The sequence below is a fragment of the Pleurodeles waltl genome, chromosome 3_1 (assembly GCF_031143425.1).
Source record: "Pleurodeles waltl isolate 20211129_DDA chromosome 3_1, aPleWal1.hap1.20221129, whole genome shotgun sequence".
NCBI classification, from domain to species: domain Eukaryota; kingdom Metazoa; phylum Chordata; class Amphibia; order Caudata; family Salamandridae; genus Pleurodeles; species Pleurodeles waltl.
In genome coordinates this window covers 86,035,399-86,059,966 of record NC_090440.1, presented here as the reverse complement: position 1 = coordinate 86,059,966, position 24,568 = coordinate 86,035,399, and the positions used below count along the sequence as shown (strand labels likewise).

At 46.3% G+C, this 24,568-nt stretch overlaps 1 protein-coding gene across 1 annotated transcript; it reads right to left on the bottom strand.

Annotated features, from left to right (window-relative positions):
• Positions 1–452: 452 nt before the first annotated feature.
• On the bottom strand, positions 453–24,568 carry FADD (Fas associated via death domain). The gene is made up of 2 exons (XM_069221897.1): positions 23,897–24,568; positions 453–983 (listed from the first exon to the last, which is right to left on the bottom strand). Exons 1-2 carry the CDS (start codon positions 24,192–24,194, stop codon positions 712–714), a joined length of 570 nt encoding a protein of 189 aa, XP_069077998.1. The 5' UTR covers positions 24,195–24,568; the 3' UTR covers positions 453–711.

The window sequence follows — 24,568 nt, the reverse complement described above, 5'->3', positions numbered from 1 at the left end:
CGGATTATGAGTAAATTTATGAGCACTGTATATGGTGTGCAAGTTATAGTTTTTGCATAACATAAGTAACTGTGTAGGTATATTCCTCAAACTGAATGTTATTAAACATGGCTGAAACCTTCACCCTTCCATTTGAGAAGTGAATTTTTAAACTTCTGCCAAAATTGCTCCGCAAACCATAAAAGTTCGGCACTCACAAGCACATGCACCATACCACTAAAATCAGAGATGCTATAATCCAATATGCACATTTTTATGTTAGTTAAGGTAGGCTTCTCAAAACTCCTTTCACATAGAAATACACTCACCGTGTAGGGCCAGATTCTGAACCTGCACATTACAGGGGGCATTTGGTGTACACAAAAACAGTTCTCTTTACCTACTCCTGTACTGCTAACAGTTGTCAACAACAGGTATACACTCCTGAAAGTCTTTAGACTGATAATATATGCTTAGGATCTGAGACTACTTGTGACATAATGCACTGGATGAGCCATAGAAGATTTAGGTTTAGCGAAATGCCACACGTTTAAGACTGTGCATGTATGTTTCACTTCTAACTTCAAGACAGCTTTCCAAAGCTACACTTTTATGACACCTCACTAAATTCTTTTATCATAGAAAATCATTTATTTACTGTATAAATTTGGTATGTCAGCACTGCCAGGCACAGACTCTAAATTTAAATCTGCAAATGTGCTAACACGTGATCTAAAGTTTACTCAACTCCTCTTCTACAATATCTGCTACTAGTTTCATCTTAGAACCCCGAAGGGCTGCCAGGAGTTCTGCCACATTGGCATTAGCACCATTTCTTTTCTGCCACTCCTTTAGAGACTGCATCAATTGTTCACGCATTTGCAGGGGATAGGCAGCGACGATCCCATCAACTCTGGCCTCAGGGACTCTAAGTCGGCGAATCAGAGTTCTCCAGTCTTTTCCAACATTCTCACATATAACCTGAAAAGCAGCAGTCAATTTTTCTGAAATGAACAAAAACATATAAGTACGTTAGCAGTGTCTCCCAAAATCGAAATGCAAAGGATAATAATAATCCCTATATTGACAATGCTCATCTTTTTTTGTTTATATTTATATTAGTGTGGGACTCATTTTATTATTTAATAAACAAAACAAAAGAGTTTAGAATTTGCACCCATGTTAGCAATAGAGTCTCTCTAGCATAAATTGGGCTAGCTTGAGTTTTAGACAAGGTACTTTCAACCAGTACTTGGAAATGTAGTAATAATGCATGCAATATGGGTCTAAAAATGTTTACGCAGCTTATTCATCACATAACTACAAATTAGGGCCAAAAGGATACCGGGTCGTGCTGCAAATGCTATTTGTATACAGTGTGATTTTTGCAAAGTTAGAGCCCTTAATATTCTTGCACCTTCAGATCACAGATTTTACAAATTCATCCTGTATCTTCAATCGTTCATTCACTTTCCCTCATTGCACGTCTATCCTCACTTTCTTTCCAATGTTCTGTTAAGATGAGTTATTGGTATACACTTGGTTGTATTGGTAGAAGAGAAAAAAGGGCAGTAAGGGTGAGAGGCGCCGCACTTCTAGGCAGTAAACAAATAGTTCAGATAAATTGAATATGAGTAAAGTCTGGTGCAAATCGGCCAGGTGCCTTACCGCCCGGTAGGCACCAAATGGGTACTATGTAGTACCCTAGAACAAAATGGGACAGAACGGCCACAGCACACAGAGAGTAATGTCCAACAATGACACAGGCAAAGATGTTGCTGGTATGGTTCCGTAGGTTCGGAGAAGAATTGTGTTGAAATGAGTCTCAAATCCGGTTTGTAGATGGTGTCTTTATTTGTAGATGCTCAGAAAGCATTAGATATCGTGGAGAAACAGCCAACACGTGTTTCGTCACACAGGTGACTTCATCAAGGCTGTAATACAGTAATGACAACAAATATTGGATACATATCTGTGTATTGTACTCTAGTGTATAAACCAGAGAACGTAACTGTTAGGTGTGAGTTTGTGTAGGTGAGCAATAGAAAAACATGGCTATAAGGGTGAGTAGTGATGGGAACCCAATTAGGCAACATGAAAATACTAGGTAAAACCCCGTGGTCATGTGAAAATTGTCTAAAAGACATAAGTGTTGGAAAGTATAAATTGTAGGCACTATGTAGTGATGTGAGCACGCAATAAGTATACAGCGTGGGAGAATAATGCAAGGATGAGAGAAAGCAGGGAGATAAGGTAAGTATAGACAACACATAAGGGGGGAGATACGGCTAGGTGCATAAAAGAGCTAGAAGGAGTAATGAGGTAGGTGTGTCCCGAAGGACGTAGTAGAAGGGTAAAGTAATTACCTGGGGTCGCTGGTTTTAGAGTAAGTAAGTGGTGGCGTATATTGGCGAAGTATCTCTGTACTGAATGAATTGGGCTGTAAAAAAGTGAATGTGATGAGACAAAGAGAGAAGAAGTAATGGAATAGACGGAGGGGATAGGTAATAGTGTGTAGCAGAATAGTTGGACAAAAGCGTAGAAAAAGAAAAAGAAAAGATAAAAGGAAAAGATGAAAAAGTAAAATTAAGCAAGTCCGGAGGAGGAAATAGTGGAAAAAGTTAGATTGGAGAGAAAAGAAAGAAACTATATAAATAGATATGACATTAAAAATGGTTAGTGAGAACATACCTGAGTTGGATGGTACAGAGTTGTAATTAGAATGGCTGCGCCAAGCAGCAACAGGTGCGTAGGCAAGAAGCTTGTTTGGTAATAAAGATCGTGGAGGCCCTGATAAGCCTAAAAAGTAACCTAAAGTTTTAGCAGGGAAACAAAAGAAGAGTATAATGAAAGGGCAGGATGAATGGCACCGGAAGACTAGAAATGGAGATAACCATAGGAGAGAAGGTAATGGGGAAAGCGGAATGCTAACGTAGGTGTACATTGAATATGGAGTAAAGGCCTTATGAAGCCGACATGTATATAGGTAAAAAGCGGATGCTCGAATGGTTAAATAAAGGTAATTATGTTGAGGGAAAAGTGCGCCAAAGGTAAACTTTCCGAGCAGTATGAAAACAACCGAGTCGGGGCGCGGGGTGAAACTATACTGGGCATGTGGCCCCAAAATAGATACATCAAGTTGAGAAAAAATAGAGAAAATCCGTATCGTGGTGGGCGGCAGTTAAGGGATCAGAAATCGAATAGTGGTCAAGAAAACGAACGTACGAGAAGGTAAAAGCGGTGTGAAAACCGCTGTGTACATACTTAAAAAGGCGAGTATTGATTTGGAACAATCATAATAACAATAGCTGGATTGCTGGCGGTGTCGTTTGAAACTTACCAGTAAGAAGCGTAGCGTTGAGCAGTCCGGTACTCGCACGAACGTGTATTGTTCTGCGAGAAGAGTAGCCACCTGGTTAAGTAGAGGGTGGCCGTGTAGTGGATATAAACGAGGGACTAGTCTAAAAGGCTAAGACGGCGACCAACGTGGGTGTAGCAGGGCTATGAAGGTAAAGACGGCGGCCATCTTGAGTGGGACTCCGAGATGACGTGAAATAATGATAATGGGAAAAAGCAAAGGCAGTAAAGTAATGAGTAAGGATGCCACAAAGACTAAGTTAGTGCTAGGTACCGAGAGAGTGCCTAGATGGCCATTAGGAAAGGTAGAATTAAGACTTATGGAACGTGATAGCGTAAGGGTGTCTACAAATAGTGCAATACAGGGACAAAAGGAGGCGTTAGGAGAGATATGTATAAATCATTAGCATGTGTTAAATTGAGAAGATACAACAATCACCGTAATATATGTGGGTGCACTGTAACATAGTGATGGCAAGTAAAACATATACAGGTGAAGACCGTGACGTGCAGCAAAAGGAGCAACAGTTGACACATTTGTAAATGGACATAAGCGCATTAATGGGATATAAAGTAGTTCAAAGTATTAGTAGAATTAGGCAACATTGGGTTAGGTGCAAACGTTAATACATTAGTATACAGGTCAACGTGCATTACTGGGATAAACAATGGTTCACAGTCTTATTGAGGTTAGACAATATTAGTATGTACAATGTTGCAGAAAGCGGAAATGGCGACTTATGCGAGAAAGAAGTGAAGTTCACGGTCCGTGTTCAGGCCTAGTTCCACTGCGCGCAGTTTAATGATCCATTTGGATTCACATCTACGGAGATCCTTGGTTCGGTCTCCCCATCTCGGTGAATTAGGGACCTGAGTGATGCCATGGAATTTAAGGCTCAGGAGATCCTGTTCCCCATGTGAGGTGTTGAAATGGACAGCCATAGGATAGTTGGTGTTAGCGTTTCTGATGGCCCTGACATGTTCCTGAATGCGTTCCTTAAGTGGGCGAATCGAACTGCCAACATAGATCAGACCACATACACATATCAGGCAGTAGACAGTAAACTTAGTGTTGCAATTCATGAAAGTCTTGATGTGGTGCGTGGTAACGGTGTTGTAGGAAAAGGAAATGGTTTTATTAAGGGCTAGTTGGCAGGAAATGCAACAGCCACATTTGTAAAAGCCATTCGGTTTTGCAGGCATCCCCCCTGTAGATGATGTCAGAGGTGAGGGACAGAGAAAGCTCGGGCACAGAATGTTCCTAAGGGTCCGCCCCCTGCTATGTACGATGGTTGGAGACACGCCTACCGAGTCCTTGAGGCATGTGTCCAACATTAACAGATGCCAGTGTTTTTTGAGAATACGTAGCACATCCTTACTAGCAGGGCCGTATTGAGTAATGAAGGAGACCGGTCTGGTGTTAGAAACAACCTTGGTCATTGGTTCTCTGCGGCTCTTGATCAGTAAATCGTGTTGGTTTTTGTTTAGTATGCGTTTACTGGCAACCGAGATGAGTCTGTTGGAATACCCCCTAGCTTGAAAGCGATGAGTCAGGTTTTTGAGCTCCTGTTTGAAAACATCATTGTCAGTGCAGTTGCGTCGAATTCTGACCATTTCACCGTATGGGATGGCTCTAATCTGTGAAAGGGGATGGGCGCTACGAGCATGTAGAACAGAGTTACAGGCAGTAGGTTTCCTGTACAGTCTTGATTGTATTGGTATTTAATTTACATTTACTGCTTAAAATCCTCTGGAATGACATGAGTCAAAAGTGAGGAGTCCATAGTCGAGCAAATGATGAAGGATGTAGGAGAATATATTTAAAGGGCTTCTGTATGGTTCAGTGGGGTTTGAAAAGATCATAAGGATCGAAAAGGCTTGCAGGAAGGCAAACAAAAGTCTACTTTCTGCCATCTCGTAAAGCATTGTTTAAAACTTTCTTCCCAAGGACTTAGGGCCAGATGTATGAAACTGGGGTCTGCGAATCGCCAAATGCGATTTTTAAGAAATCGCAATTTCCGAGTCGCAATTGGCCATGTAACAAAATTGCGATTCGGAATTAGCGATTTCTTAAAAATCGCTATTTGTGGTTTGCTAGGCCCATTTTCCGAATCGCAATTTGCATTCTCGCAATTTGCGATTTTTTTGCGATTCGGTAAAAAATTGCAAAATGCGAGAAAGTTCGAGAATGCACACCTGGAGGTGATTGATGACTCATCAGCAGGAAATGAGTCATCCCAGGCAGGTATAAAAGCCACACCCAAGCCAGCATCCAGAGTGAGAGCAGCCCAGCCACTGTGAGGAGCACTTGGAAGGAGCAGCAGCATCTGAGCCACCATGGAGCCCCAAGGTCCTGGAGCAGAGAAGCAGGAGAGGAAGCGCAAGCTCAAATTTAGTGAGCAGGAGCTGGAGATCCTCACAGAGGAGGTGGTGAGGAGCCATGACCGCCTGTTTGGCAAATCCTCCCTCCAGGTGCCAGAGAGCGAGAAGAGGAGACTCTGGCTGGACATCCAAACGAAGATTTGCGCCATTGGAGTGGCCCAGCACTCCATAGATGAAATCAAGAAGCGCTGGTATGACCTGCGGTCCCGGGCTAAGGAGAGGGTGGCAAGGCGACTTGCAGAGGCCAGGAGCACAGGAGGTGGACCACCAACAGAGCCACCTGCCACACCACTGGAGGACGTGGTGGAATCAACCCTCCTACCAGAAGCAGTGACAGGGGTCACTTACATAGACACCTCGGCCCACCCAATTACCAGCCAAGGTAAGTGCCAAATCTGTTGTGTGAACACTGTATGTGCATGCATAAAAGCCACTTAGGAATTAGCATGTAATGTGAAGTAGTGTGTGAAGTAGTCCACTCCACATCTCATTAGTAGCAAAAACATGCATTATGGGAGTCGCGGTCCACAAACTAGAACAGACAGTGGCATGATAATGTTAGCAAGCATAGGGACACCCAAGGTAACACAACACACACTACACCATGTACAGCAGTATGTATAGTATTATTGCCATTTCTGGACAGATAATTTAACATACAGAACTGACATGCTGCATATTGTTGTTGCAGGTGGGCCTGGCACAGCAGCCACAGCAGAGACGGGTGTAGCGGACACGGACACGCAGCTGCCCTCAGACAACAACACCAGTGGGTCCAGCAATCTTCCTACTGTGCGCCGCAGGCTTAGGCCGTTACCACTACCGGACCTCAGTGGTGACTCAGATGTGCAGCAGGAGAGTTCCGGCACACCATCTGCATCTGGGATGCGCAGCCAGGTACCGGAGGACAGGGGTCCTGCAGCACGTCGTCCACGTGCCCCAGTGTCACTACAGCAATTGCAGGAGGCAGCTGAGGGTACATCCCTGTTCGGTGGACTGGAGGCTGCAATGTTGCAGCAACAACGGCACCAAAATCGAAGGATCCAAAGTTTGGACAGGAGCCTCAGAGTCCACAATCGGAACACAGTTGGACTGTGTTGGACTTTTGCTTTTGCAGGGTCATCCCCAGACTTTTTTGCCTCCTGCCTCCTATATTTTTCTGACATGTTGCTGTTGGCTTTTCAACTCTGAGCACTTTACCACTGCTAACCAGTGCTAAAGTGCATATGCTCTCCTGTTTAAATTGTATGTAAGTGGTTTATCCATGATTGGCATATTTGATTTACTAGTAAGTCCCTAGTAAGGTGCACTAGAGGTGCCAGGGCCTGTAAATCAAATGCTACTAGTGGGCCTGCAGCACTGGTTGTGCCACCCACATAAGTAGCTCTGTAATCATGTCTCAGACCTGCCACTGCAGTGTCTGTGTGTGTATTCTTACACTATAAATTCGACTTGGCAAGTGTACCCACTTGCCAGGCCTAAACCTTCCCTTTCCTTACATGTAAGGCACCCCTAAGGTATGCCCTAGGTAGCCCCAAGGGCAGGGTGCAGTGTATGGATAAGGTAGGACATATAGTAATGTGGTTTATATGTCCTGACAGTGAAATACTGCCAATTTCGTTTTCACTGTTGCAAGGTCTGTCTCTCTCTCATAGGATAATATGGGGGCTACCTTTAAATATGATTAAAGTGTAGATTCCCCTAGAGAAGAGATGGACAGGTGGAGTTTGGGATCCCTGAACTCACAATTTAAAAATGCATCTTTTAGTAAAGTTGATTTTGAGATTGTGAGTTTGGAAATGCCACTTTTAGAAAGTGAGCATTTTCTTGCTTAAACCATTCTGTGACTCTGCCTTGTTTGTGGATTCCCTGTCTGGGTCAGTTGACAGTTGGGTTGTTTTTCACCTCACACCAGACAGTGACACAAAGGGAGCTGGGGTGTGATCTGCATTTCCTGATTAGCCATCCCTGCTAGGAGGGAGGGGTGGAGTGGTCACTCTCATCTGAAAGGACTGTGCCTGCCTCTGACAATGCTGTCTCCAGCCCCCTGGTGTGTGTCTGAGGCCTTGCCTGGGCAAGGCAGGATTTCACAAGAAGGTGTGAGTCCCCTTTGAAGGAAGGTGACTTCAAAGACTAAAATGGGTATAAGAAGGGCATCCAAACTTACAAACTTTAGAAACACTTCTGGAATCAAGGGGAACCTCTGCCTGGAGAAGAGCTGATCGCTGAGGAACAAGTGCTGCCCTGCCTGTGACTGTGCTTTGTGGAGCTTTCCTGCAGTGCTGCTTCTGCCAGAGTAAGAGGGCAAAGACTGGACTTTGTGTGCCTTCCATCTTGAAGAAGAAATCTCCAAGGGCTTGATGTAGAGCTTGCCTCCTGTTGTTGAAGTCTCAGGGATAGCAAAGACTTCTTCCTGCCAGCACCTGGAGTCTCTGGAGAGACCCCTACTCTGCTCTGTGGTGCCCTTCCAGTTCCTGGGACCCTGAAAGGAGAGGCTGGCAGCCTAAGGACAAAAATACACGCACCGAGCGCCGTGCGGAGAAAAGATCGACGCGAATCCGATCGCGGCTGAGAAAACGACGCGACGCCGGCTCCGCAGCTGAGAAACGACGCCGCAGGAAACGCGACCGAAGAATCGACGACCGGAGCAGGAGAAACGACGCGCAGCATCGCTGACGAAGGCTGAGAGATCGCAACCTGCGCCGCGGGACTTTCGGACCGTCGCGGGGCTGGCTTTTTCGACGCGCATCGCCGTGCCGAGCTGTTTTCGACGCATATAACCGTGCAGGGTTATTTTCGACGCACACCGCCCGTGCGGGGTTATTTTTGACGCAAACCAGGTACATTTACACGCTAGCAGCGCTAGTGTGTTGTTACAACTACCTAAAGACTCTTTTTATTTTAAACCTTTAAAAAATCATAACTTGACTTGTGTATGTTGGATTTTTGTCGTTTTGGTCTTGTTTTGTCTAGATAAATATTTCCTATTTTTCTAAACTGGTGTTGTGTCATTTTGTAGTGTTTTCATTAAGTTGCTGTGTGTGTTGGTACAAATACTTTACGCCCAGCACTCTGAGGTTAAGCCTACTGCTCTGCCAAGCTACCAAGGGGGTAAGCAGGGGTTAGCTGAGGGTGATTCTCTTTTATCCTAACTAGAGTGAGGGTCCTTGCTTGAACAGGGGGTAACCTGACTGTCAACCAAAGACCCCATTTCTAACAGACTGCATCGGAGACTGGACACCCTCAATGAGAACATAAACCAGCTGCGTGAGGGACAGGTACAGGCCTCCCAGGACACTCGTGAGTTGACAACTGCTGTGCGTGACCTGTGCGAGGAGCTGCGACAAGAACGCCTGAGTAGACGCAGACATGAGCACCGATTCCGCACCATGTTTGCGACATACTGCCGGTCATCCAATCGCATGGCCAACTCCACCGCCCTCATTGCCCGTCGTGCTGTGGCGGCCCAGGTTGAGGCTTCACACACCAGTAGGGATGTGGTCCAGGCCCTTGTGTAGATCACCACTGTGATCGAACAGGTATTGGGACAGAGGTCGGCCACTCCGAGTGAGGTTGCCTTGGGTGACACAGAGGATACCTCAAGCCTCAGCAGTGTGCACCTACCAGCTCCAGACCACAGACGGCGCAGTGCCAGGCGCAGCACTGCCACAGAGCCTGACATTCAGGGTGCCAGTGATGCAACTGGGCACCCCAGTGGTGTGCGAGGGAGGAGGAAGTGACTTCTGCCTCATTGACTCTGGTGTCCCCACTATGGAGTAATAGTGTGGGACCCTGTTCATTTGTTCATTTTCGTTTTGACAATACCCCTTTTATTTTACACATCACAATTCTGAACCTGCCGTAAAGGAATACATTTTATTTCTCACTATAGCTACAGTAGTCAGTAGAGTTTGATTGTACATAGTCACGTCTGGAATGGTTGTGTGTGATGTCAGCAGGCCTTTGCCGTCCCTCTCCTGCACTGGTCCTGTCTGCTGGCTGTAGAGGTGGTATGGGATCGTCATCCTCAACTGATTTGGTGTCACTGATATCTATAGGTATGCCCCTGGTTGTAGCTATATTGTGCAAGATTGCACAAGTAGCCACTATTCTACCTGGCCACGAGATCAGTTATGATGTAGGTGGCATTGCATATCTCCTGTTTATTCATGGAATGTTGGTGTTTACGGTTTCGGTACACATACTCTGTGACTGATGGTGGACATTTTGCCACATGTGTGCCATCTATGGCACCTAGGACGTGGGGGAAGTGTGCAATTTGATAAAAGTAAATTTTTGTCTGCTGTATTTCCTGTGGGGTGTGGGGGAATCGGATGTACTCTTGGAGTTTGCTTAGTATGGCGTTGATACATGCATTGACAAATCAAGAGAGGGTGCTCTGTGTGACCCCCCCAGCCGCTGCTATGACCACTTGATAGCTCCCTGAGGTAAGTAGGTGGAGGGTGCATGATACCTGCACATGGGTGGGTATGCTATGTGTCCTTCGTGTTCTGCGCTGCAGTATGGGTTGTAGCTCAGCTATGAGATCATGAATCATGGCTGAGTTCACCCTATACCTCTCAAATATGTCCTCCTCTGTCAGGTCAAATAATGTAATGCGCACTCTTGATATGCGCTCCTGTCTCCTCCTCCCTCTCCTCAAACCTGCCAGGATCCTCATCCTCCTCGTCATGACGTAGAGTGCAGCCATTGTGGTGGGGGGTCTGGGGCATTCTGGGCCACTTCATATAGGTTGCACCTGGTTACCACCTGCTTTCACTTAGTGGTATTTTGCATGTGCAAAATGCCATTCTGCGAAAAATCGCTAATTGCGATTTTTTGATGCATCTCTTTGCGATTCGGATTTTGCGAATCGCATTTTGCACCTCGCAATTTCCTACTGGAAATACCGAATCGCAAAATGCGACTCGCGAAACGAGGTCGCAACGCAAGAAATCGCAAATTTTGCGATTTCTTATTTTTGGTCTGCGAATGCCTTTCATGCATCGCAGACCACGTTTTTGCACTCGCAAACAGCCGAATTTTGCAATTCGCACCGTTTGCGAGTGCAAAAACTTTTCATACATCTGGCCCTTAGTGCTGAACATCACAGACATCACTTGGAACATCCTACTTTCCCTTATGAGTAGACAATCTGTAGCCTAACCCACCTCAATGCCCCAAGCCTCACCGACTATCAGCTATTCTATAACCCACACCCTCCCCAACACACACTAGCTCTTTTTCTTTACCACCGATGCCTCTCTGGTCTCCTCCTTCGGCTGCTGCTGCCATGCTCACATTCATGTCTACAACCCCTTATTCTCCCTTCCTCACTTGACCAAACAAATCCACAGGCTAGTCACCTTCGACTTTACCACACTGCCACCAAGCCAGCGATCAGCAGCACCTTGGGATAAGCCACATTTGTCCCAGGCCCAGCTTTTCCCATGCTGCTGCATCGCTCTTACACCTGTCTTCTCATTGGCTTTTTCCCCATTTTTTGAGTGCCTTCGCCTTGCTTTTCCCTCTTTTTCACTGTGTTCGCCTTGTTTTTTTCCCCTTTATTGTGCAGCCTCCCCATGCAACTCCAGACCATCACCGCTCTATTGGAATTCCTAAGGGCCGTGAAGACCTAGCTGTTTGAATGAGCCTCCAGGACCTGCAAGCGCCTGGATATCATGTAGGCTAATTAGCCACGCTTTAAAAATCTTGATCAATTGATTGACTAAATAGTTCTGCACAGGAACCGACATGATGTTTATGTGTGAAAGGTATCCTTCCAATTGCATATAATGCCACTCAAAGCAAGCATAGAGCAGGACTTGGAGTAAGTGGCACCAACCTGCCACTTGATACTTTCAATATTTCTTACAGTACAACTTGTATCATAAATTATTGCTAACAGATGTCCAACAAACTACACGTGTCTAACCACTGCTCTAATATTATTTTAGACATTTACTTTTAAATATGAGACCAACTGCATACTAATGAATGGATGACCCTGGTGCTGGTCCAGCACGGATTGGGCATTGATAGGCCGAAATATTGACATTCCTATCATAAAATGACAATTAATTATTGTATTTCAGTTAGGTTCTAGTGGGCAGAGAACACTGTGCACCCTACGCCTGCTCAGGTATTCTTACTCATTAAGCCTTCAAACCAGGTTTCGTAGCTATCGTCATAACCTGTCACGAAACACTAAGCACCCAAGATGATAGTTTTCAATCGCACTCATAAAATGTTCACAACCGATGATGATCAAGGTATTAATGAATGCACTAATACATAATCTTGGAGCATTCATATTTGTCCAAGTTCATTTTGACCTTGTAATTTATTCTACACAAATGATGTCAATTTAACTAAATTGGCTTTATTCATTTCCTTATCAGACACTGTTTAGTCTTCCATGAAGAAAATACATAAAGCATTACCATTCCCCCCAGGAAGACCTATTATTTCGGGGATCTCAGGACCTACAGAAGCAATATATGAATTTGTAGATGTTTTCCTCCAACCCATGGTCAATAATTTACCATCATTCATTAAGAATACTACACACATCCTGAGTATTCTAAGTGATTTTGAATGGGATACTAACATGACACTTGTCACCTTAGATGTGGTTGCTTTATACACGTGTATAAAACATGATTTAGGTTTGAAGGCCGTTTAGGCATTTCTTAATAGAAAATCGATCACGTTGTGGCAACACACAAGAATGATACTAGATATGATAGAGTTAATTTTGAATAACAACTTTTTTCTGTTCAAGAGAGACTGGTACAGACAGAAACAAGGTGTGGCAATGGGCTCGAGATTCTCCCCCTCTTACGCGAACCTATTTATGGGTTGGTTTGAGGAGAGGTGGGTCTGGGGCCCAGAGGCCGCCAAGTGGCACTCGGACATATTGTACTGGGGTCGTTATATCAACGATTGTCTTATGATTTGGACAGGAGGTGTGGAACAACTTACTGAATTTTGCAAATACCTTAATGCAAATGATATGAATGTTCAATTTACTTACCAGCACAGCAATACTAGCATTGACTTTTTGGATGTACAACTATATATTGAACACAATAGTATTCAAAGCAGGTTGTATAGGAAGTCCACTGCCTGTAATTCTATCTTACATGCAGCAAGTGCCCACCCCTACCATCAGATTTCTGCAATACCATATGGTGAAATGGTCAGAGCTAGGCGCAATTGTAGTAAGGACGAAGAGTTTGAGACATGCATTGAAGATATGTGTAAGCGCTTTGAACAAAGGGGATACCACAAGCAGCTTATGGCTATCAATTTGGATGCGGCTGCTAAAATTTAAATAATAAGCTATATCATCCTTTGAAGAATATGATTGAACCTTGATTTGAGAAAATATGGACTGGCTATCAATTTGGATGCAGCTGCTAAAGTTTAAATAATAAGCTATATCATCTTTTGAAGAATATGATTGAACTTTGATTAGAGAAATCTGGACTTGGACTTTGGATCATAGCAATCTTGGAACAACAGATCAATTAATTCTACTATTTGGATTTGGACAGTGATACTGTAATTGGGGATTATGTTGGAAATAATCCTATTAATTTTCAGAAATATATGACAAAACATTACCTATGTATACTGACTTATGAGTACTATTATTTTTCATGTTATAATGAGTGCCTCTTGTACTTTATATTTTAGTCTTCCATGAAGACCGCCAAAGCCAGGGGTGAGAAGACCGCCAGTGCTGACGGTCTTCCGCCCACTGAATCACGGGTACTGCTGGATTTCCGCCACACTTTGGGCATAAATCCAGCAGTAGTCGTGCTGGCGGGCGGAGGAGCTTGGGCAGTTCCACCACCGGCTCAGCCCCACCAGTAGGACACTGCCCGCTGTACTGTGTGCAATAATACTGCCTGGCGGTGTCCTGCTGGCGGGGCCCTGCCGGCGGTGGAAGCGCCCCTTCCCGTTCCCTGCCGGACGACCTCCTCCCCAGACCAGGTAAGTTGATCGTCCGACAAGGGAGGGGGGTGGTGTGTGTGAGTTTGAGGTGTCTGCGTGTGTGCATGAATGTGTGTATGCGTGGTTGTATGCATGTCTGAATGTAGAAGTGAGTGCGTGTATGCATGTAAGTGTGTATGCGTGTGTGTATGCGAGTATGAGTGTTGTGGTGAATGCATGTTTGTCTGCGTGTGAGTGTGCGTGTTTGGATGGGTGTGAGTATGTGTGTTTGGATGGGCGTGAGTATGCATGGTTGAATGTGTGTATGTATGCTGAGATGAATGCGAGTATGGATGTGTGTATGTAAGTGTAAGTGTAGGTGATTGAGTGTATGCGTGGTGTTTGTAGGTGTCTGTGTGTGTTCATGTATGCAGGGAGGGGGCTGGGGGGATTGCGCTGTGTCTGGAGGGGGGTGGTGGGTGCTGTGTCTGGAGGAGGTGCTGTGTCTAGAGGGGGGAGGGCTGGTGATGTTGGGATTGCTGGGGGTGGGGTGGGGGAGTTGTCTACCAGCGGCTCCGACCACCCTGGCGGTATAAGTGGAGACATGGCGGGTTGGCCTCTTCACAGCCAGGCTATTGGCGATAAAACTGCTACCTTTACCCTGGAGGTCTGAAGACCACCAGGGTCATAATGACCCCCTAAATCTGGAGTTTCTCTCCAGCTTGTGGAACACCTCTTGTATGCACCTGTGTGAACCCTGTTGCTCTTGGTAATTACAGAATGTGGAGCCAAGTGTTGCCCATTTGCTCCTTGCTAAAAATAAGCTTAGAGTGCATTGCAAAGACTCGGATGACCTGCCATGCAGCTACTATTCTCCATGCCAGCGTGGAAATGTGTGAATTAGCACGTGTGAAATCCATCTGCTCTTCAAACACCCTAAAAAAGACATGAAACTTTATCATTACCTCCTTATTTCTCTTCCTTGTCCCAGGTCTTACATTAGAGGAGACCAAGCCTTCCTGAAGATATCCTTGAAGGGATACCAACACAAAAGAATGCCACTTTCCTCCTCCCATTCTACCAGATACAAGGGCCCATATCCCATCCAACCTCATGTTGTTGTTTTTTTTGTCTTGCACTCTTATTTTATACCATAATGGTATTCTTCCCTAGACGGCGGAGTTGCGTTGGCTGTCTGTAAGTTGGGAGACTCAGTACAGCACGAGTGCGACTCTACCACAGGTTACCTGTTGAGTTGGGGTCGAAGCGGATTACAAATTGTAAAGAGGCTTCCCTGTTCACAGGGTGGTCACACACTTCCTCCTCTACCTGATCATGTGCGGTATCCATTTTGGTTTGGGCTACCAGCGCATAGGTTGGCCCTAAATGAGCATGATGATCTTGTTTTATTCCAGGTTTTAGACCAAAACAGCAAGTGGCGAAGGAGTGCAATTCATTTTAGGAAGCTCAATCTTTTAAGTTAGTGCTGCTTCCACTGGTATTTATTGGTATGCTTTGCTACAGAGGGTGTTCTGATTGCGGAGGCAAGTGCTCTTCCAGGACCTACTAGAGTTTCCTGTTCCATTATCCTCATCTTCTCATGGTGAGTGGGAGGATTTGGACTTCTCAGCTTGCCAGGCCACATAACCTTCTCCTATATCCTTGCTTTTGAGTCCTGTTTTTAAGGATACCATTTTAAAAGCGTGGAGGAAGATAAAGAAAACCACTGTTGCTTGTTCCTTAACCAGAATCCCATGGACGATTCAGGCCTCCCTCTTTCTGTCTGTGGTTTCACTAATGTTTCCTAACTTTGCCAGTAGATTAATGGTGATCACAGAGGATTCTGCCATTTTCGACATATTGGACAGGAAGGTGAATAGGTGTTTATGAAAAGCCTATCCACGACTTAACCAGTGCATGAAGTCTTCTACTTATTCTTCCTAATCCTCCCAGAGTCTGGTTAGCAATTTACAGACTCTTTCTACTTCTACTATAGAGGGTAAAGACTACAGATCTCCTTGCTATGATGTCATTACAGGAAAGATTTTTGGCGCACCTTCTTTTGACATACTGAGAGCCACAGCAATTTCTTCTGGAGTGGTCACTGCTGCTAGATGTCATGTGTGGATCTGGGAATGGAAGGTGGAAGATCATCAGAAGTCTGTTGTTGTTCTTCTTCCTTTCTTTGTCTACTCTCTGTCTGGCCATCAAATAGATGATGTCATTTAAAAATACAAAACATGCCTTACATTTTACTTTGGGTAGTAAAGGTTCTGACTATTCTAAATCTTCCTTTATTTCCAAGCTTATTTCCATTTGAGAGAATGATCTTTTCAAGTTCAGTTCAGAGGTAGGGCCAGTCACTTTAGAGCATGGGTACTCGCAAACATTTTCCCAGGGGCCAAAAAGTTTGGTCTGTGATGTGCCTAGGGGCCGCATTGATGCCAAGGCAGTGGCGGTCGGGTGGGGTGGCTGGGGGGATTGGTGGCAAGGTAGGTGTAGGAGAAGCAAATGATATACATCTAGTGGCTGAAAAAAACAATGGGAAACCAGAAAACCTGGAACTAATCCCGGCTTACCCACTTTTCAAAATTGTGTGATCCTAGGCAATTGTTTAGTCTCAGTTTCCCTCCTTTTTCTGTATTATCACATTTAAGATGACCTCGAAATATATGATTCATTGTGTGCGCTGCACAAAACCTGCTTCTATGTTTGATTTATTAAACTATAATGTTGTTCATGTATGATAGGAATCCAGGCCACCAATACAGTGCACATACCAAGTGACTTGTCTCTTTAATTTACTATTGATGGTGTTCTCAGGGTAAGGTAAATAATTAATGTTTCCAAATTTATGTTTGAAAACTATCACTTTTAAATGAATACATCTCAATGCACTGATAAAATAAATTGTACTAAGGCGAAAGGGTTCTGCATGTTAACTAAATACACTTTTTTAATTTTGAAGAGACTGTCTTAGATTTACACTTGTGCTGCAAAATCTCTTTAAAAATTAAGGCGTTTCTAAGGTTAAGTGCAGGAGTCCCTAGTTACTTCCTTTCTTTAACACCAATTAAGTTTGAAATAAATTATTGTGTGTGTATTTAATATTTTTATTGTTAGTGCGGAGTTGAGCAAACAGCTGCCTCGTGCTCCTGTTGCCCAAGGGGCCGCATGTAAAGTTCAGGCATGAGGCCTGCAGGACTTACTTTGAGTATCTATCCTTTAGAGGAAAAAAGTGGGGATCTTCATCTAAAGGTTCTTCTGATTCTTCAACTAAACATAATTGATCTTGACTACCACAATCCTTTTCGCAAGGCGCAGTTATGTTTTAGACAATTGGAAACAAATAATTTAAATGTTTGGGACGTGGCTATTGTTCAAGATGAGTACAAAATCACATTCTTCAAGCTGCCTCCAGATTCTGGTCTCTTAGTCAGTCCTTGGCTCACATCACCAGTGAAGCAGAAGGCCTAATGTTAAGAATTCAAGCTCTCTTGAAAAAGTGGGCCATCCCTCCTGTTCTCAAGGTTGACCAGCAAAAGAGAGTTTATTTGCATGTCCCAAATGTGTCTGGGAGTGTCTGTCTTAACATCTTCCATAAATGGATAAATTTGTTTGTGAAGACCATTCACTTCAATATGGGCACCCTCCAGGCAATCAATCAAATCTCTATTTTAGCCAGGAGAATTTCTAGAAGTTCATGACTTGGATGATACCCATCTTCATGTTGCCATAAACCTCAGCACAGGTTACTACGTGTTGCTGGCCAGGTCTCTTCACTTTCAGTTCGAGGTCCTTCCTTTCATTCTCAAATTGGCTGAAAAGTGCCTTCCATGCTTCTGCCTCCAATGGTCACTGTCCTTCACAAAGACTAGCTGTTCAGCTATATTTAGATGACTATTCACGATTATTAAAAAGACCAGACTTTAGTGAATAGGGCACACGTTTGCAAGCTTCTGGCCTCCCAAGACGTCCTGATAGCATCAAAAAATCCAGGCTGGAACCTACCAAAGATCACCAATTTATCGGGGCTCAGTCCCAGATACTGGAATGGTATCCTTGCCCTCAGACTGTGACTGTTGAGTCTATTCACACTTGATGTCCGTGCTGTCTGTCCAATTAGCTCCTGCTTAGAGATGGATATGGAGCCAAGGGAAGCCAAACATCTTCAGAAGCTATATAATTGTTCTTTCCTTCTGAATATTCTGTATCGTTCTTCCCTTTCTTGCTCTGTGCATCCCTTCTAGGCCTCCACTGTCCTTGTCACGCGGTGTGCATATCTCCACTAGGGTTGGGTGTTGAGACACATTCTAAATTGGTGGAATACAGCCTTTTGCCTTTACCAGAACAGGATTTCTGTGACACAGGAAATTGCCCAGGTACCTCACTCGTGTATATTCCCAGCTACCTTAGAAAAGGGATTTCTCTCTGCATCTCTTCACCCAGTAATTCTGATCCCCACGGAATGTGGCTGGGGAGAAATAATGGAGTCTCTTTCAGCTCAGGACATGTGGAAGAAGGAGGAGCTGGGCAATTTCTCCAACTTGAAGGAGCTTACATCAATGGGGTTTAGGGCAAGTGTATTATGTTACTTCTGATGTGCACATGGTTTGACAATCCTATGTCGAATATCTTCACTCCCTAGGTCAATACTCTTCTCCCTGCGTACTGTTCAGGGTTTGGGGAGAATAGTGGCAGGACATGAATGCCCTGATTTGTCTGTGGTCAAGGGGTCATCTCTTTGCCTTTTCGGCCATCCTGGTAGAGCTGAATCTTCCTTCCTGTCTCTTGAGGTGCCACAGGATTATCCGTGCACAATTCTGGCCTAGGAAGTCTTGCTCCCAAACCTTCACCAGCTGTGCAGAGTGGATACTGCTGGTGTGCCCATTCCCTCGTCGATCTCCCCCATCGCCGTTGTCTCCCCTGAGAATTTGCTCATCTCTGTAGAAGCTGAATGATAGGCTTACATAATATGGGATTACCTGAAGTCGTGGGTCATGATTCCAGAACTGGTCCTCCTTTCAGAAATGTTTATATAATGCATGCATGTTTTATGTAATATTGCTATCCCTAAGAGAGCTATCTATTTCCAGTATGTTTGATTCTTTTTTTTTTCAGTATAGCTAGCTTATTGCTGGTTTCTCACAGTGCTTGTCAGTGTTGGTAGGGTGCTTTGCTTTCCCCACAACATTCAAATGTTACCCTCTGCCCCTGTGGTAATCATATTACTTAAATTTTTTCTTCCTCGACCCTCCCTCGTCGTACTCATTTCTTCACTACTGATAGCTGTTTTGGGTTTAGAGTGGAGCAGTTGCACCAGGAGGTTTGATGGCATTAGGGCCCTCATACAGGGCAACAGAGGAAGGGGTGATATACTTTTGTGTATCTCTTTAAGTGTTGCTAAAGGAGGCCGGGTCACCTCTAATGTAAGTCATAGGATAAGGGTTACAAAGTCAGAGTAATGGGATTAACCCTTTCTGGGATAATGTCTGTGCTACAGTAAAAATCACTGACAGAATATCGGAAACAGAAATATCACACGGAAACAATACCAAAATATTGGGAGCGTAAGTGCAAATGGGTAAGTACAGATTTACTATTCATAAATCCACATCTGCGTACCTTGAAGATATATAGTGAAGGTAGATATATGTGGAGTTATGTATAGTAAAACTTTGAGGGACCACTGACCCGGCTTCTGGCAGGTAGGTCGCTTCCTCATCACCTCCGCTACACCCAGCTGCCTTCTTGATTTGGAAACTCTATTTTTCCATTTTCCCCCGTGTATTTTGTTTCTACATCGCCGCTGCGTCCCCGCGGCCCCACCCCCCTCCCTCCACCCTGAGTCTTGTTCCATTTTTCTCACTCTCCCTGTTGTTTCCCGCCTCAGAGCACTGCCGCCCCGCCCCCCTGCCCTTCCATTGGTCGAGCCCCCCCTCCTCCCAGCTGCCACTCCCTCCCACCTCCCCTCTTATGTCGGCCACAGCGCGGTGAAGGCAGCGACCTCTGACCCTGCTTCTGGCAGATAGGTCGCTTCCTCATCACCTCCGCTACATCCAGCTGCCTTCTTGATTTGGAAACTCTATTTTTCCATTTTCCCCCGTGTATTCTGTTTCTACATCGCCACTGCGTCCCCGCGGCCCCAACCCCCTCCCTCCACACCGAGTCTTGTTCTGTTTTTCTCACTCTCCCTGTTGTTTCCCGCCTCTGAGCCCTGCTGCCCCACCCCACTGCCCTTCCATTGATCGAGCCCCTCCTCCTCCCAGCTGCCACTCCCTTCCACCTCCCCTCTTATGCCAGCCGCAGCACGGTGAAGGCAGCAACCTCTGACCCTGCTTCTGGCAGGTAGGTCGCTTCCTCATCACCTCCGCTACACCCAGCTGCCTTCTTGATTTGGAAACTCTATTTTTCCATTTTCCCCGTGTATTTTGTTTCTACATTGCCGTTGCGTCCCCGCGGCCCCGCCCTGCTCCCTCCACTACGAGTCTCGGTCACTCTGAGCCCTGCTGCCCCGCCCCCTGCCCTTCCATTGGTCGAGCCCCCCCTCCTCCCAGCTGCCACTCCCTCCCACCTCCCCTCTTATTCCAGCCGCAGTGCAGACGCGCCACTGGAACACCAAAGGCAAGCCCGTCTGCACCTGTCCGCACCAAGACCGCACCCAGCGCTAGACCCCCGGCCAACACGCCCCTGCACCACCAATCGCCACTACACCACATATGACCTCCACACCCTCAATCCAGGACGCTCCGCCATCTGCTTCCAGTCCACCCCGACGCGCACCAAAGGACCCTTCTCCTAAAAGCCTGCAAATTCACCTGCAACCTAACCTCCAAACTCCAAATCAAAACAGACAGCTGCCTAAGATGCATCCTACTTAACACCCGCTCCGTCCACAAACATGCAATTGAACTCTGGGACCTACTGACCACATACTAGCCCGACGTTGCATTCCTCACCGAAACCTGGATGAATTCGGCCTCAGAACCAGACATAGCCATAGCCATACCAGAAAACTACAAGATCACCAAAAGAGACCGAATCAACAGACCAGGAGGAGGAATCGCCTTAGTCCACAAAAACACCATAAGAGTCTCCACCAACTCCCACGACACCATCAACTCCGCCGAGCACCTCCACTTCAAAATTCACATCAACGCCAACAACACACTCAGAGGAACACTGGTCTACAGACCCCCTGGACCCAGACCGCAGTTCTGAGACGACATCGCCGACACCATCAGCTCCCAAGCCCTCGCCTCAACGGACTACATCCTCCTCGGCGACCTGAATTTCCATCTAGAAAACAACAACGATATCAACACCACCAACCTAATCGACAACCTCGGCCTCAAGCAACTCGTCACGTCACCCACCCACACCGCAGGGCACACACTCGACCCCATCTTCTCAGCCAGCGACCACGTCTCCTTCAGCCACACCACCGAACTCCTATGGACCGACGATCACTGCATCCATTTCTCCTTTCAGAAGCCGTTCACTCACCACCTCACCACGAAACCCCCCGCCACTACTGGAACAGAATCTCAACAGAACAGCTGATCTCCACCCTCACCCTGGCACCCCCTCCCAGGACCCCAGCACAGCCGCCACCTTCCTGCACAAATGGCTAGAAGACTGCACCAACACCCTCGCACCACTCAAACAACCCTCAGACTCCCACCACAGACCCAACGCCAGCTGGTTCACCCCGACCTGCAGGCCTCCAAACGGGAATGTCGAAAAATAGAGAAGACTTGGCGCCTTGCACCCACCGAATCCAACCACTCCGCCCTCAAGACTGCCATCCACAATCATCACCAGCTGATCCGCACTACCAAAAGAACCCACTACAAAAGCCGAATAGACACCAACGCCCACAACAACAAAGAGCTCTTCAGCATCATCAAAGAACTCTCCAACCCCAGGACCTGCTCCCACGAAAAGGAACTCTGCAACTCCCTTGCCACTCACTTCCGGCGAAAGATCGGAGATATGCACAACAGCTTCGAACCCCAGCCAACCACTAACAATCAAGAACCCAACGCATCCTACAACACCAACCCTCTATACTCCTGGACCCACGTCAACATTGAAGACACCATCAACACCATGGCCTCCTTCCACTCCAGCTCCCCCTCAGACTCCTGCCCGCACCAGATCTTCAACAAAGCCAGCGACCTCATTGCACCCCACCTCTGTGCAATCATCAACAGCTCCTTCGAGACAGCCACTTTCCCAGAGAGATGGAAACACGCCGACGTCAACGCCCTGTTGAAGAAAGCCAAAGCAGATCCAGAGAACCCCATTAACTACCGACCTATCTCCCTTCTCCCCTTCCCAGCGAAGGTCATCGAAAAAATCGTGAACAGCCAACTGTCCCGCTACCTGGAAGACAGCAAAGTGCTCGATACCACCCAATCCGGATTTCACAAGAACCACAGCACGGAGACCGCACTCATTGCTGCCACAGATGACATCAGAACCATGCTTGACAAAGGCGAAACCGCAGCGCTCATCCTCCTGGACCTTTCCGCCGCTTTCGACACCATCTGTCACCACACCCTTCGAACACGCCTCCACAACACCGGGATCCATGACAAGGCCCTCAACTGGATCTCCTCTTTCCTCTCCGACAGAACCCAGAGAGTCCGCCTTCCACCCTACCTGTCCGAATCCAAAATCGCATGTGGCGTCCCTCAAGGATCCTCCCTCAGCCAACACTTTTCAACGTTTACATGGCTCCCCTCGCAAACATCGCCCGATCCCACAACATCAACATAGTATCCTACGCAGACGACATCCAGCTGGTAATCTCCCTCACAAAAGACCCCACAACAGCAAGAAACAACCTCCACAAGGGACTTCACACTATCGCCGACTGGATGGAATCAAGCCACCTCAAGCTAAACACAGACAAAACAGAGGTCCTCATCCTCGGCAGCAACCTCTCTGCCTGGAACGACTCCTGGTGGCCTACCTCCATTGGGCCGCCCCCACCCCCACCACCCAAGTACGGAACCTGGGAATCATCCTTGACTCAGCACTCAGCATGTCTCAACAGGTCAACACAGTCTCCTCTTCCTGCTATAACACCCTCCGCAAGCTCAGCAAGATATTCAAGTGGATTCCCATTGAAACCAGAAAAACAGTCACCCACGCCCTAGTCAGCAGCCGACTGGACTTCGGCAACGCACTCCATGCAGGAACCACAGCCAAACTACAAAAGAAAATGCAACGCATCCAGAACGCCTCCGCCCGACTCATCCTTGACGTCCCACACCGCAACCACATCTCAGCCCATCTCAGAGAGCTGCACTGGCTACCCGTATCGAAGAGGATCACCTTCAAACTACTCACCTACGCACACAAAGCCCTCCACAACACAGGTCCAGCCTTCCTCAATGACAGACTCACATTCCACACCCCCGCCCGCCAGCTTCGATCCGCCAGCCTCGCCCTAGCCTCCGTCCCCCGCATTCACAGGAAGATCCTTCTCTTACCTCGCAGCCAAGACCTGGAACTCCCTACTGCTCCAACTGCGCCAGACCCAAGATCTCCTGGCCTTCAGAAAAAGCCTCAAGACATGGCTATTCGACCAATAGCTCCCCCCGCGCCTTGAGACCCTAACGAGTGAGTAGCGCACTTTATAAATTGTTTGATTGATTGAATATTCCTGACATGATACTGTGCCTCAAGATATTTTTGTTTTCGATATTCTGTCTAAACAGAAAAAGCAAAAGACACTAAAGGGCATATTTAGGAGCCCGTTGCACCACCTTCGCGACATATTTATGTATTAATTGCGTCACTTTGTAACCCCTTGAGCGACACTATGCCTGTGCCATGCATAATGTATGCAAGGGGGGCGTTCTGGTACCAGGAGGCCCACAAAATGGTGCAGTGAAATTTAACAGATTTAACTGCGTCATTTTTTGGCATAATATTTAATGCCTGCTCGGAGCTGGCGTTAAAAATGACGCACCCATAGAAACCTATGGGCCTCCTTGCACTTGCTACACTAGCGTCAAAATTTTTTACGCTAGTGAAGCAAAGCGCCACAATAGCATCAAAAATGTTGACACTATTGTGCTACCGACCGCCATAGTGCGCTGTATTATAAATACGGCGCAACAATGATGTGGGTAGGAGGCGCAGAAGAAATGGTGCCTCAGCTCTGATGCGTCACTTTTTCATAAATATGGGAATAAATATGTAAACATAAAAGGCAGCCTACCTCTCTCCCGTGGTTCAGGCTGGTCGCCGGTATCGTCTATCCCGTTCTCTGCAAACGAGTCCAGTTGTTCCACCAAGTCTTCCCTTTTGATGTCACTCAGCAATCGTCGAAGCCAGTCCAGTTGATCGAGCGAGATCTCCTTCATCTCCAGCAGAATCGTGAAGAGATCCACCCCACTCTTCACGCTTTCCAACTTCCTTTTGCCGATCTTTTCCCGGCACAGGAATTTCAGTTCGTCAAGCTCTTTCTGAGATAAATTTACTGAGAACTTATGCAGTAAAGATAACAGCTTATCCATGATGTAAGAGAAAGTTCAATCTGAAATCTACAAAACGTGTTTCCTAAAGTATCTTCTGAACGGCTCAGCAAACACCAGAATCCAGGCAGAACTCCCCCTTTCTTGCGTGTGTTTCTCAACAACGACCCAAACGGCGAAGAAATATATAAACACGCTTGCTATGCAGCCCCCTGAAGTTCTGACTTAGTTTCACTTTCACAATGCTGGCAAACATCCAAAGTATATAGCTTAAGTAAAACAGCTTCTTGAAAGAACTCACTGAAAAGCGGGGCGATTAGGCACAGGGTTACCCCGTGAAGGGGACACAACAGAGATGCATATTGCCGTAAGTGACTGTTCTATATCCAACTACGGAAGGCGCTATACCAGGAAGT